This window comes from Oncorhynchus nerka, linkage group LG11, assembly GCF_034236695.1.
Source record: "Oncorhynchus nerka isolate Pitt River linkage group LG11, Oner_Uvic_2.0, whole genome shotgun sequence".
Classification (NCBI taxonomy): domain Eukaryota; kingdom Metazoa; phylum Chordata; class Actinopteri; order Salmoniformes; family Salmonidae; genus Oncorhynchus; species Oncorhynchus nerka.
The window spans coordinates 61240192-61255316 of NC_088406.1; the positions used below are offsets into that span (position 1 = coordinate 61240192).

The window sequence follows — 15125 nt, forward strand, 5'->3', positions numbered from 1 at the left end:
CGAGAAACCTTCAACTGTACGGAAAATAAGAACCACCAAGTTCCAAACTGCCTCTGGAAGCAACGTCAGCGCCCAAGAACTGTTCGTCGGGCGCTTCGTGTAATGGGTTTCCATGGCAGCAGCAGCCGCACACAAGCCTGAGATCAGCAATGCCAAGCGTCGGCTGGAGTGGTGTAAAGCTCGCCACCATTGGACTCCTGAGAAGTGGAAATGTGTTCTCTGGAGTGATGAATCACGCTTCACTATCTGGCAGTTCAATGGACAAATCTGAGCTTGGCGGATGCCAAGAGAAAGCTACCTGCCCCAATAATTCTGTGGCAACAGCTTGGGCAAGGCCCTTTCCTGTTTCATCATGACAATGCCCCCGTGCACAAGCCGAGGTTCATACAGAAATGGTATGTCGAAGTTGGTGTGGAAGAACTTGACTGGCCTGCACAGAGCCCTGACCTCAACCCCCTTTGGGATGAATTGGAACGCTGACTGCCAGCCAGGCCTTATCGCCCAACATCAGTGCCCGACCTCTAATGCTTTTGTGGCTGAATGGAAGCAACTCCCCGCAGCAACGTTCCAACATCTAGCGGAAAAGCCTTCCCAGAAAAGTGGAGGCTGTCGTAGCAGCAAAGGGGGGACCAACTCCATATTTAAGGCTCAAGATTCAGGAATGAGATGTTCGACGAGCAGGTGTCCACATACTTTTGGCCATGTGGTGCATGTATGGGAAGTGGACTTTTTAACAGGTTGGTATATCATTACATATTCATTGAGGTGCTAGACACTGTAGCTAGATACTGTAGCTGTGTGTGTTACATTCCCTTCACTCAGCACTTCAATATAACCCATTGCTTTAATACTGGTGTGCCTACGTGTGAAGCACTTTTTTTTATTAGCATTGTCTACTACTATCCCTTTTTCAGAAATCATTTCTGATCGGTTTTAGTCAACTGAGAGACATTTTGAGTTCATAAGCCAGCATATCAAACCAAGCTGTAAACACATTCCCTCTTCATCATGCACGGACAAAGACCAACTTCCTGGTGCCGACAAGGCGCTTTAAAACTACGCAACAAACAACTAAATGTAGAATAACATCAGTGGAGAGGGAAGATACGACCTCAGCAGAAAAGTGTTTTGAAGCTCTGATGAAATACAAAGTAGACCAATTTAGATCATGAGGAGTGAGGGAGGGGAGGGGGGGGTCGAAAATTGACGACAGTGACTGCCTCTGGAAACAGCAGTTTTCCCCTGAGGCAGCCATTGCGCACGCACACACACACACGCACACACACAGACAGAGAACAAAGACCCTGTTAAATTACTATACCGATAAGTTCCCTCCACATAATAAGCAAATAACGAGGAATTTTAAAACCTAGCCTCGCAGAAAAGCACCACAAACAAAACAAGAACAGACTAGAACAGAACAGATTCATCCACTGGCATAACCAGTGGATGAACTGCACACCAAGGGGCAGACTTCCATTCAGTCCTTCCAACACCTAATCGAGATTCACTTTGTGTGATATTAGTGCATACCTCTATTCTTCTTTTAAGGCTTCTCACCTTTTCCATTCTTACTTTTGTCCCAAATGTCCGCATTAAAACTCCACAAAACAATCAGTGAACCTTCCTCCACCTCTCAGCACGGACATGCACACGCGTTAGATGAGTGACATCAAACACAACCGCCCTGCGGTTCGGCGGGCTAATTAGCGAGCGTAGCTAACGCATCCTGAATTCAGAGTGCATGGAAAACAGTCTAGGCACTTATATCAAGCTGCTACACGACTCCTGCAGCGTAATAATTAGAAGTTGGCGCGAAGAGAGATTTGATGGCGAACCTGGTAAATCCGAACCAGACCTGGAATGAAATAGAACTTTTTTGTTCTTTGAAATACATTAACTGCGCTCGATTGATTGCACGTGTTCACCTCGTCCACGCATACATAGAACCTAATGATGCCGCCAAAGAAGCAGAGGAGAGGCCACCTGGCAGTGTGGCTTTGGGGTCGCATCCCAAATGGCACCCTATTCCCTATATATAGTGCCCTACTTTTGACCAGGGCAGATAGGGCTCTAGTCAAAAGTAGCACACTGTATAGGGAATAGGGTGGTACTTGGTACACAACACATATTGGAGTGGTGGCTTCAGCAATAAAAGCCACAGGTTGGATCAATACTGTGGAATCAAATCAGCAGAGCTGGCTCACTGGGTACAGATCATTATTCAAGTGTATAACAGGGAAGTACAGTTTCCTGCCCAGTAATGCACAGTGGGGCTCAGGATGGATGACAGAGCAGCCATTTCGGTACAAAATGGAGTCGAGGATTTCAGTGCAAATGATCCAGCCCACGTCAATACAGCAACAGAATAAGATATTTTTAAACCCAAATATGCAAATATCTATTTCTCATCAAACAAGCACCTAAATAGAATCTTCCGTCACTGTATTTGGAACAAATAAATTCACATTCATCTACGGGAGACCGAGGGCATTTATGGAACGTTCTAATCTAGGAAGTGAAAGGATCACTTGGTGACCAACGATTGGCTCGCCAAAAACGAACGCCGAAGAGAGATGATGTCATCGCCTGACAGAAGGACGGTAAATCAAGATCATGTGTAATGCACTCACAGAAACACGCACGGGCACTCACAGAAACGCGCACGGTCACTCACAGAAACACGCACGGGCACTCACAGAAACACGCACGGGCACTCACAGAAACACTCACGGGCACTCACAGAAACACACACGGGCACTCACAGAAACACACACGGGCACTCACAGAAACACGGGCACTCACAGAAACACACACGGGCACTCACAGAAACACACACGGGCACTCACAGAAACACACACGGGCACTCACAGAAACACACACGGGCACTCACAGAAACACACACGGGCACTCACAGAAACACACAGGGGCACTCACAGAAACACGCACACAGAAACACGCACGGGCACTCACAGAAACACGCACGGGCACTCACAGAAACACGCACGGGCACTCACAGAAACACGCACGGGCACTCACAGAAACACGCACGGGCACTCACAGAAACACGCACGGGCACTCACAGAAACACACACGGGCACTCACAGAAACACACACGGGCACTCACAGAAACACGCACGGGCACTCACAGAAACACACACGGGCACTCACAGAAACACGCACGGGCACTCACAGAAACACACACGGGATCACGTACAAACACAAAGAGTTGCATAACGATGCAAAAAAAGGACTACATTTTAGTCTGAACAACGACAACAAAAAAGAGCAGGTTCTGCGTGGATGTGATACCATGGTGATACGGAGCTTGATCATCATACTGGAGCGCCAGGGCTGCATACCAAACAGGCACCCTATTCCCTTTATTTTGTTGAAGGAGTGCGCTAAACAGGGAATAGGATGCCATTTGGGACGCTTGCCCAGTGTGGGTGGGTTTGGATCAGCAGTGAAGGAAAGAGCACGAGATGGGCCTCTCGAAATGCATGAGATTAGAGGTCGGGTTTTTGGACCTTTCAGCGAGCCACTCAAATCCAAATGCACACGAAGATGCGTCATTGCGCAAAAGCTAAGCAGATCAGTCGGTGACGATCTGAAAGCCACATGGGATGAATCATATCCTTGGTTAGGGTGACTTTAGTTTGTGAAGTATTCATTAATTAATTGAAGAATTAAAATAAAGCCAAAACCACCTGTAACTTACCATTTCCTTCCAATCTAAATGTTTACTTGTTTATTTACAACATAATCACATCGTTCTCTAATCTGAGTAGGGGGGAGGGGGGGGGTAAACCAAATATGACAAAGTTGTCCATGAACACACCGAAACAAAAAAGTGCACATCAACAGAGAGCTTTTTACAAATTCATGGGTTCTCCCTCTTTTTTTCTCCACTCTTTCTGTACCACTCTCTCTGCCCTGTGCCCACAGAGGCAGCCAGGCCTGAGGAAGCAGGACTGACACTTTAAGTCCTTACCGTCTGACTGCCGTTGTTTACAAGCATGTGTCAAAGAGCAGTGGCGATGCCCATCAGCTGGTTGTGTGTGTGTGTGTGTGTGTGTGCCAGGTTCGCTTGCGTGCGTTTGGTGCGGGTGGGAACGCATAGCGGTGGAAGGGAGAGCTGGGACAGAACATCCCCCTACCGTTTATGCATGGCTGACAGACTCGGCCTCACTTCTGCGCCTGGGAGGAAAACGGGAAGTTGTGTTGTGTTTTGTTTTGTGAGGCTGCCGGGGGGCCAGGGCACAGTACTGGACAAATACGACCTGGCTGGTGCCCTCTGATACCTTCCATGCTGGGGGGGGCGGTCCAGTTCGGTCCAAGTCAGTGTTGCCACAGTCTGATGCGTACTGGCTCAGGCCATGGTCTGGTGCTCAGAATACATCTGCTGGACCACTGGCCCCCAAGCATAGGGCCCCACATCAAGTCACTGTACCTAAGTGCACCGGGGGGTTGCATCTTACCTTTAACAGATGCTCTCATCCAAAGCCACTTACAGTGCAGAGAGTGAAGATGGGATATAGACGTCACCCATAGGCACAGACCTAGAATCAGCTTATCTCCCTCTATTCCAACCTCAAACATGGGGAGAGGACACGACTCTGGGCTCCAGAGTGGCGCAGCGGTCTAAGGCACTGCATCTCAGTGCTAGAGGCATCACTACGGGAGGGCAGTGCAGTGTGGGATAGCGTGTGGAGGACTGGCTTACCCGGTGCTGGGAGAGGATCGTCGGTCAGAGACCTGGTACATGCCCCTGGATGTCCCCGAGACGCTGGAGTTCCTCTGAGAAATGGGGAGAGAGAGTGACAGGTGTGTCAACACATTAAACCGTTTCCTTGAATTCTGATACTTCTGGGGGGGGGGGAGGACTTTACACATTGTAGTGAAAAATACTCCTCTGTTCGTGTTCTGACTAACACAGGAGGCTGCTGCGTGGAAAACGGCTCATAATAATGTCCGGATCAGCGCAAATGGAACGGCATCAAACATCTGGAAACCATGAGTTTGAGGTTTAATCCCATTCCACGAATTCCGCTCCAGTCTTTCAGCACGAGCCAGTCCTCCCCTATGAAGGTGCCACCAACCTCGTGTGTTCTGGAACTCACAGTGAATGTTGAATAGACTTCAATATTCTGTTGTTGTGCCCTGCAACTATTTACTGCTGTGCGATGTTCACAAGGGTCAAGGGTCAACAACACCTCCCACTGTTAGTGTTTCTCTTCAATCTACTCTACGTTTTAAATAAATACATATTTACACACACACACCAAAACAGCCACTATAAAACTGAAGCACATACAAATGCTGGTGTATAGGTGTGATACCTTCTTAAATGACCCATAATAACTAGGACAACTACTCTCATTCAAAGCCCAAGAGGTGATCGGTTTAAAAAAAGCTTCACATTCAACGGGAGGCAGCGATTGGCTAAAACACTCACATTTCACAAATGAAAAAAATAACAGACTGTGGTGTAGTTAATCAAAGAATAAGTATGAACGTCTCCTCTTCAGATATAAGTACATCTGCCAATATTTATATACACTGCTCAAAAAAATAAAAGGGAACACTTACTTAAACAACACAATATAACTCCAAGTCAATCACACTTCTGTGAAATCAAACTGTCCACTTAGGAAGCAACACTGATTGACAATACATTTCACATGCTGTTGTGCAAATGGAATAGACAACAGGTGGAAATTATAGGCAATTAGCAAGACACCCCCAATAAAGGAGTGGTTCTGCAGGTGGGGACCACAGACCACTTCTCAGTTCCTATGCTTCCTGGCTGATGTTTTGGTCACTTTTGAATGCTGGCGGTGCTTTCACTCTAGTGGTAGCATGAGACAGAGTCTACAACCCACACAAGTGGCTCAGGTAGTGCAGCTCATCCAGGATGGCACATCAATATGAGCTGTGGCAAGAAGTTTTGCTGTGTCTGTCAGCGTAGTGTCCAGAGCATGGAGGCACTACTAGGAGACAGGCCAGTACATCAGGAGACGTGGAGGAGGCCGTAGGACCGCTACCTCCGCCTTTGTGCAAGGAGGAGCAAGAGGAGCACTGCCAGAGCCCTGAAAAATGACCTCCAGCAGGCCACAAATGTCCATGTGTCTGCTCAAATGGTCAGAAACAGACTCCATGAGGGTGGTATGAGGGCCTGACGTCCATAGGTGGGGGTTGTGCTTACAGCCCAACACCGTGCAGGACGTTTTTCATTTGCCAGAGAACACCAAGATTGGCAAATTCGCCACTGGCGCCCTGTGCTCTTCACAGATGAAAGCAGGTTCACCCTGAGCACATGTGACAGATGTGACAGTCTGGAGACGCCGTGGAGTACGTTCTGCTGCCTGCAACATCCTCCAGCATGACCGGTTTGGTGGTGGGTCAGTCATGGTGTGGGGTGGCATTTCTTTGGGGGGCCGCACAGCCCTCCATGTGCTCGCCAGAGGTAGCCTGACTGCCATTAGGTACCGAGATGAGATCCTCAGGCCCCTTGTGAGACCATATGCTGGTGCGGTTGGCCCTGGGTTCCTCCTAATGCAAGACAATGCTAGACCTCATGTGGCTGGAGTGTGTCAGCAGTTCCTGCAAGAGGAAGGCATTGATGCTATGGACTGGCCCGCCCGTTCCCCAGACCTGAATCCAATTGAGCACATCTGGGACATAATGTCTCGCTCCATCCACCAACGTGGCGTTGCACCACAGACTGTCCAGGAGTTGGGGGATGCTTTAGTCCAAGTCTGGGAGGAGATCCCTCAGGAGACCATCTGCCACCTCATCAGAAGCATGCCCAGGCGTTGTAGGGAGGTCATACAGGCACGTGGAGGCCACACACACTACTGAGCCTCATTTTGACTTGTTTTAAGTACATTACATCAAAGTTGGATCAGCCTGTAGTGTGGTTTTCCACTTTAATTTTGAGTGTGACTCCAAATCCAGACCTCCATGGGTTGATAAATTTGATTTCCATTGATCATTTTTGTGTGATTTTGTTGTCAGCACATTCAACTATGTAAAGAAAAAAGTATTTAATAAGAATATTTCATTCATTCAGATCTAGGATGTGTTATTTTAGTGTTCCCTTTATTTTTTTGAGCAGTGTATGTGTATATATATATATATATATATATACACATTCTCGGGCCGACTCTTTTCTCTGTATATATCAATGATGTTGCTCTTTCTGCGGGCGATTCCCTGATCCACCTCTACGCAGACGACACCATTCTGTATACTTCCGGCCCTTCCTTGGACACTGTGCTATCTAACCTCCAAACGAGCTTCAACGCCATACAATACTCCGTCAGTGGCCTCCAACTGCTCTTAAACGCTAGTAAAACCAAATGCATGCTTTTCAACCGTTCGCTGCCTGCACCCGCACGCCCGACTAGCATCACCACCCTGGATGGTTCCGACCTAGAATATGTCGACATCTATAAATACCTAGGTGTCTGGCTAGACTAAACTCTCCTTCCAGACTCATATAAAACATCTCCAATCTAAAATCAAATCTAGAGTCGGCTTTCTATTCCGCAACAAAGCCTCCTTCAGTCATGCCGCCAAACTTACCCTAGTAAAACGGACTATCCTACCGATCCTCGACTTCGGCGATGTCATCTACAAAATAGCTTCCAATACTCTACTCAGCAAACTAGATGCAGTTTATCACAGTGCCATCCGTTTTGTTACTAAAGCACCTTATACCACCCACCACTGCGACCTGTATGCTCTAGTCGGCTGGCCCTCGCTACATATTCGTCGCCAGACCAACTGGCTCCAGGTCATCTACAAGTCCATGCTAGGTAAAGCTCCACCTTATCTCAGTTCACTGGTCACGATGGCAACACCCACCCGTAGCACGCGCCCCAGCAGGTGTATCTCACTGATCATCCCTAAAGCCAACACCTCATTTGGCCGCCTTTCGTTCCAGTTCTCTGCTGCCTGTGACTGGAACGAATTGCAAAAATCGCTGAAGTTGGAGACTTTTATCTCCTTCACCAACTTCAAACATCTGCTATCTGAGCAGCTAACCGATTGCTGCAGCTGTACATAGTCTATCGGTAAATAGCCCACCCAATTTACCTACCTCATCCCCATACTGTTTATATGTATTTACTTTTCTGCTCTTTTGCACACCAGTATCTCAACCTGTACATGACCATCTGATCATTTATCACTCCAGTGTTAATCTGCTAAATTGTAATTATTCGCCTACCTCCTCATGCCTTTTGCACACAATGTATATAGACTCTTTTTTTCTTTTACTGTGTTATTGACTTGTTAATTGTTTACTCCATGTGTAACTCTGTGTTGTCTGTTCACACTGCTATGCTTTATCTTGGCCAGGTCGCAGTTGTAAATGAGAACTTGCTCTCAACTAGCCTACCTGGTTAAATAAAAGGTGAAAAAAATACAATAATAATAATATATCTATATATGTCAATTTAACTATACATTCATGTACATACTACCTCAATTGGGCCGACCAACCAGTGCTCCCGCACATTGGCTAACCGGGCTATCTGCATTGTGTCCCACCCACCACCCGTCAACATCTCTTTTACACTGCTGCTACTCTCTGTTCATCATATATGCATAGTCACTTTAACCATACCCACATGTACATACAACCTCAATCAGCCTGACTAACCGATGTCTGTATGTAGCCTCACTACTTTTATTGTTCACCTAATACCTTTTTTGCACTATTGGTTAGAGCCTGTAAGTAAGCATTTCACTAAGGTCTACACCCGTTGTATTCCGTGCATGTGACAAATACACTTTGATTTGAGAGATGGACAGATGATAGATGGACGGACGATGGCCAGATGAATACACACACACACACCACACACACACACGTTACTTTTTATACAGCAATCACATAACAATAACACATTACCAAACATAAACTCTTTAATCCCCCCCCCCCTTAGACCACACAGGTTTGGTTTCCATGATCAAATGGGAGCAGATTTCCCCCCTTGTTCATCCTCTCTATCAACACTGGCTGTCCACCATTTTGAAATGACACTATGTACAGTATGTCAAATTCACACAACGCTACAATACCAGGAGAGACCAATTAGTTAGCCAAACAAAAGGACTCAAATTAGTGGGAGTGGATGAGTGACTTTTAAAAAGGCTTCACTTGATTCTTTTTGAATTCCACATTTAAATAACAAAAAGAGGGAAAAGAACAGTCATTCTGCCATCATGAACAGTACTGGCGAACCAAGACAAAAAAAATGGAATATAACTTGAAAACGTGGGAGTCCAGTCTATAGCTTCAACGCACATACTCAATTCTCGTGCAACCGGGCGCGCACACAATCTTGAGGGAACTGCAAAGCTCCTGTATGTGAGTGCTGTCTGAGGTTTAGGGATAATTAACTGCGATTGGATGAGGCTCTGAAAACATGACAGCTAATTTGCTGACATTAAGGAAGTGTAATTGGAGCTATCTGAAAAGAGTGTCTGCGTCCCAAAGGGCACCCTATTCTCTATATATTTCACTACTTTTGACCACCCTGGTCAGATGGTGTGAAAAGGGAGGGAGAGTTGGTAATCCCACTCTTTTACACCAGGAGCCGAAGATATTCAGGAGGCTTTGGGCGTGGGCCTGCCACATTTCCCTTCATCTTCCTTCCCTATTCCCCTCACTTTATCTACCGTATAGGAACTCGCGCTGTCTCCCATCCCTCTACTGAACTAAACCTCTATCCCGCTCTCCTCCTCCCGCCCAACCCCTTCATCTACAGTACCATTGCCTTTTTTCTCACTACCCTCTGTAGATTCCTCCCCAACTCTCCCGCTCTTCTCCTCCCTTCAAGCAAATTCCCTACAGGGGCTTCCCAAATATCTCAGATGTACTGAGGTGTGTGTGTGTGACACACACACACACACAAAACCCTGTCTGGGCCCAGCGCCAGTGGAAACAGACCAGGGAGGAAGCAGGCAAACACCCATCCATCTCATCCATCTCAGAGAGAGAGAGAGAGAGACACAGAGAGACAGACATACACAGAGAGAGAGAGACAGAGAGACACAGACACAGAGAGAGACAGGCAGACAGAGACAGACACAGAGAGAGACAGGCAGACAGAGACACAGAGAGAGAGACACCCTCAGCACACAGGGGGACAAACATCTGCCTGGAGGTGACAGCATCCCCTCCCACATATGCCCCCCTAGGCACAACTATGACAACATAACCAACAAAAACGGGTCACAACTCCTGCAGCTCTGTCGCACGCTGGGTATGTACATAGTCAACGGTAGGCTTCGAGGGGACTCCTATGGTAGGTACACCTATAGCTCATCTCTTGGCAGTAGTACTGTAGACTACTTTATCACTGACCTCAACCCAGAATCTCTCAGAGCGTTCACAGTCAGCCCACTGACACCCCTATCAGACCACAGCAAAATCACAGTCTACTTAAACAGAGCAATACTCAATCATGAGGCATCAAAGCCAAAGGAACTGAGTAACATTAAGAAATGCTATAGATGGAAGGAATCCAGTTTGGAAACCTACCAAAAAACAATTAGGCAACAACAAATTCAATCCCTTTTAGACAATTTCCTGGGTAAAACGTTCCACTGTAATAGTGAAGGTGTAAACCTGGCAGTAGAAAATCTTTACAGTATATTTGACCTCTCAGCTTCCCTATCAAATCTAAAAATCTCAAATAGAAAACCGAAGAAAATTAACAATAATGACAAATGGTTTGATGAAGAATGCAAAAATCTAAGAAAGAAATTGAGAAACCTGTCCAACCAAAAACATAGAGACCCGGAAAACCTGAGTCTACGCCTTCACTATGGTGAATCACTAAAACAATACAGAAATACACTACGGAAAAAGAAGGAACAGCATGTCAGAAATCAGCTCAATGCAATTGAAGAATCCATAGACTCTAACCACTTCTGGGAAAATTGGAAAACACTAAACAAACAACAACACGAAGAATTATCTATCCAAAATGGAGATGTATGGGTAAACCACTTCTCCAATCTTTTTGGTTCTATAACAAAGAACAAAGAGCAAAAACATATACATGATCAAATACAGATCTTAGAATCAACTATTAAAGACTACCAGAACCCACTGGATTCTCCAATTACATTGAATGAGTTACAGGACAAAATAAAAACCCTTCAACCCAAAAAGGCCTGTGGTGTCGATGGTATCCTCAATGAAATGATCAAATATACAGACAACAAATTCCAATTGGCTATACTAAAACTCTTTAACATCATACTTAGCTCTGGCATCTTCCCCAATATTTGGAACCAAGGACTGATCACCCCAATCCACAAAAGTGGAGACAAATTTGACCCCAATAACTACCGTGGAATATGTGTCAACAGTAACCTTGGGAAAATCCTCTGCATTATTATTAACAGCAGACTCGTACATTTCCTCAATGAAAACAATGTACTGAGCAAATGTCAAATTGGCTTTTTACCAAATTACCGTACAACAGACCATGTATTCACCCTGCACACCCTAATTGACAACCAAACAAACCAAAACAAAGGCAAAGTCTTCTCATGCTTTGTTGATTTCAAAAAAGCCTTCGACTCAATCTGGCATGAGGGTCTGCTATACAAACTGATGGAAAGTGGTGTTGGGGGTAAAACATACGACATTATAAAATCCATGTACACAAACAACAAGTGTGCGGTTAAAATTGGCAAAAACACACACATTTCTTCACACAGGGTCGTGGGGTTAGACAGGGATGCAGCTTAAGCCCCACCCTCTTCAACATATATATCAACGAATTGGCGCGGGCACTAGAAAAGTCTGCAGCACCCGGCCTCCCCTGCTAGAATCCGAAGTCAAATGTCTGCTGTTTGCTGATGATCTGGTGCTTCTGTCACCAACCAAGGAGGGCCTACAGCAGCACCTAGATCTTATGCACAGATTCTGTCAGACCTGGGCCCTGACAGTAAATCTCAGTAAGACCAAAATAATGGTGTTCCAAAAAGGTCCAGTCACCAGGACCACAAATACAAATTCCATCTAGACACTGTTGCCCTAGAGCACACAAAAACTATACATACCTTGGCCTAAACATCAGTGCCACAGGTAACTTCCACAAAGCTGTGAACGATCTGAGAGACAAGGCAAGAAGGGCATTCTATGCCATCAAAAGAAACATAAATTTCAACATACCAATTAGGATTTGGCTAAAAATACTTGAATCAGTCATAGAGCCCATTGCCCTTTATGGTTGTGAGGTCTGGGGTCCGCTCACCAACCAAGACTTCACAAAATGGGACAAACACCAAATTGAGACTCTGCACGCAGAATTCTGCAAAAATATCCTCCGTGTACAACGTAAAACACCAAATAATGCATGCAGAGCAGAATTAGGCCGATACCCACTAATTATCAAAATCCAGAAAAGAGCCATTAAATTCTACAACCACCTAAAAGGAAGCGATTCACAAACCTTCCATAACAAAGCCATCACCTACAGAGAGATGAACCTGGAGAAGAGTCCCTAAGCAAGCTGGTCCTGGGGCTCTGTTCACAAACACAAACACACCCTACAGAGCCCCAGGACAACAGCACAATTAGACCCAACCAAATCATGAGAAAACAAAAAGATAATTACTTAACACATTGGAAAGAATTAACAAAAAAACAGAGCAAACTAGAATGCTATTTGGCCCTAAACAGAGAGTACACAGCGGCAGAATACCTGACCACTGTGACTGACCCAAAATTAAGGAAAGCTTTGACTATGTACAGACTCAGTGAGCATAGCCTTGCTATTGAGAAAGGCCGCCGTAGGCAGACATGGCTCTCAAGAGAAGACAGGCTATGTGCTCACTGCCCACAAAATGAGGTGGAAACTGAGCTGCACTTCCTAACCTCCTGCCCAATGTATGACCATATTAGAGATACATATTTCCCCCAGATCACACAGATCCACAAAGAATTCGAAAACAAAATCCAATTTTGAAAAACTCCCATATCTACTGGGTGAAATTCCACAGTGTGCCATCACAGCAGCAAGATTTGTGACCTGTTGCCACGAGAAAAGGGCAACCAGTGAAGAACAAACACCATTGTAAATACAACTCATATTTATGCTTATTTATTTTATCTTGTGTCCTTTAACTATTTGTACATTGTATATATATATATATATATATATATATATATATATATATAATATGACATTTGTAATGTCTTTACTGTTTTGAAACTTCTGTATGTGTAATGTTTACTGTTCATTTTTGTTGTTTTTCACCTTATATATTCACTTTGTATGTTGTCTACCTCACTTGCTTTGGCAATGTTAACACATGTTTCCCATGCCAATAAAGCCCTTGAATTGAATTGAATTGAATTGAATTGAGAGAGACACAGAGAGAGAGAGAGAGAGAGAGAGAGAGGAGGGGAAAGTGAGCAATGGCAGAGAGGATGACCAATGTACAGTACCTTTCTGGTGTCCGTAGCATGCCAAATGTCCTATAATATAATAATATCCTAGCCATGGACACAGAATGCTGAAAACAACGACTCATAAGCACAAGAAGACAAACACGATGACTACTGTGGATACAAATCAAGCCTCAAAAGCATCATACCACTGCTGCACATCGCTGTCTAACAGCCTCTTAACACAGATGAAGTGCAAGCCCTGTAAAATGTTGACAATTTAGCCACTCAATTGAGCACTAATGGAGACTAGGGGGGGGGTCGCATCCCAAAATGGAGCCCTATTCCCTATATAGTGCACTCGTTTTGACCAGGTCCACATGGCTCTGATCAAAAGTAGGGCACTGTGTAGGGAATAGGGTGCCATTTGGGACACATCCTAGCTGGATCAGGCTGGGTAATGAATGAGCTTGATGGGATGCAGGTTGTGCATGGTAAATGGTAAATGGTGGGGAATTTGGCCGGCGTGGGAAACACATTCACTTAACTCCGTCAACTGTGGGAGAGGTCAGAGATGGGAGCGATACGGGGGGAGAGTAGAACGTGGTATCTAAGATGAATCAGAGACGAACTACTGCGCTATCACCTGACCTGGACAACTTGAGCAAGTAGAGCCACTGGTGTGTCTCCATGGAAACGATAGATGGAAGGATGGATAGAAACTGGCCATCTATTTCTCACTTAACAACACTTGGATAAAAAAAAATCAAACACTTTAGATTTTGCGAATTGGAAATGGCAGGGGAGAGTTTAGTCAAATGTATCACGATGTTTACTTTGTTTCGGTCTATAATATGGCGGCATATGGAACCTGCTGGAATGTCACCATTGCCTCCTCTGTCTGGATGTTTTCTGCATGTAACCAATAACAACGCAATATTTTAGATTTCAGATCCTATCTAAGGGTATGAGGAAATACTGATACCCAGATACCAAGTGAGTCAGACACCACTGATTCCTGGAATCAAAATACTTGATCATCAGCTAAAAGCTATTTAGCATTTCAATTAAAGCCGGGTGCATCTCTATGCCAACAACAGTAAATGACTAACACCTGGACAACCACTTATACCTCCGAGGTAAATGAAGATAGAGTGGCGACATGACCAGCGGCCACACACACACACACACACACACACACACACAGCACGCAAACACACACAGCACGCAAACAGACACACACACAGCACGCAAACACACACACACGCACAGCACGCAAACAGACACACACACACACACACACACACACACGCACAGCACGCAAACACACACACACACAGCACGCAAACACACACCTCCTCCTTCGCTGTCCAATTCCACTATTCACAGTCCAGCGCTCTCCCATTCTGTTTAATAAATATTTCACACATTCCCTAAATCGGCCCAGATCAAATTAAAATGCAGAATTGTGATGAGTCAACACGTATCAACACGCCCACCTTGCCTGTTTCTAATCGCCCAAGTGATAAGATGCATCCCGTTCATCTACACAGTGCACTACTTTTGACTGGGGCTCATAGTGCTCAGATCCAAAGTAGTGCACTACGTAGGGAATAAGTTGCCATTTGGATCTCAGACATAGACATCCACGTGCTAGGTTAGATTGTCCGACTGTCTTCATGTCACTCCAAAATAATTTTTC

The 15125-nt window shown here is 45.4% G+C and overlaps 1 protein-coding gene across 1 annotated transcript in view; it reads right to left on the minus strand.

Annotated features, from left to right (window-relative positions):
* The window catches only part of LOC115137268 (F-box only protein 41-like), a 101704-nt gene that overhangs the window by 30960 nt on the left and 55619 nt on the right, over nt 1-15125 (minus strand). Inside the window, exon 5 of the mRNA XM_029673477.2 lies at nt 4727-4800. Within this exon, the coding sequence (XP_029529337.1) occupies nt 4727-4800 (74 nt within the window). The remainder of the gene's footprint in view (nt 1-4726; nt 4801-15125) is intronic.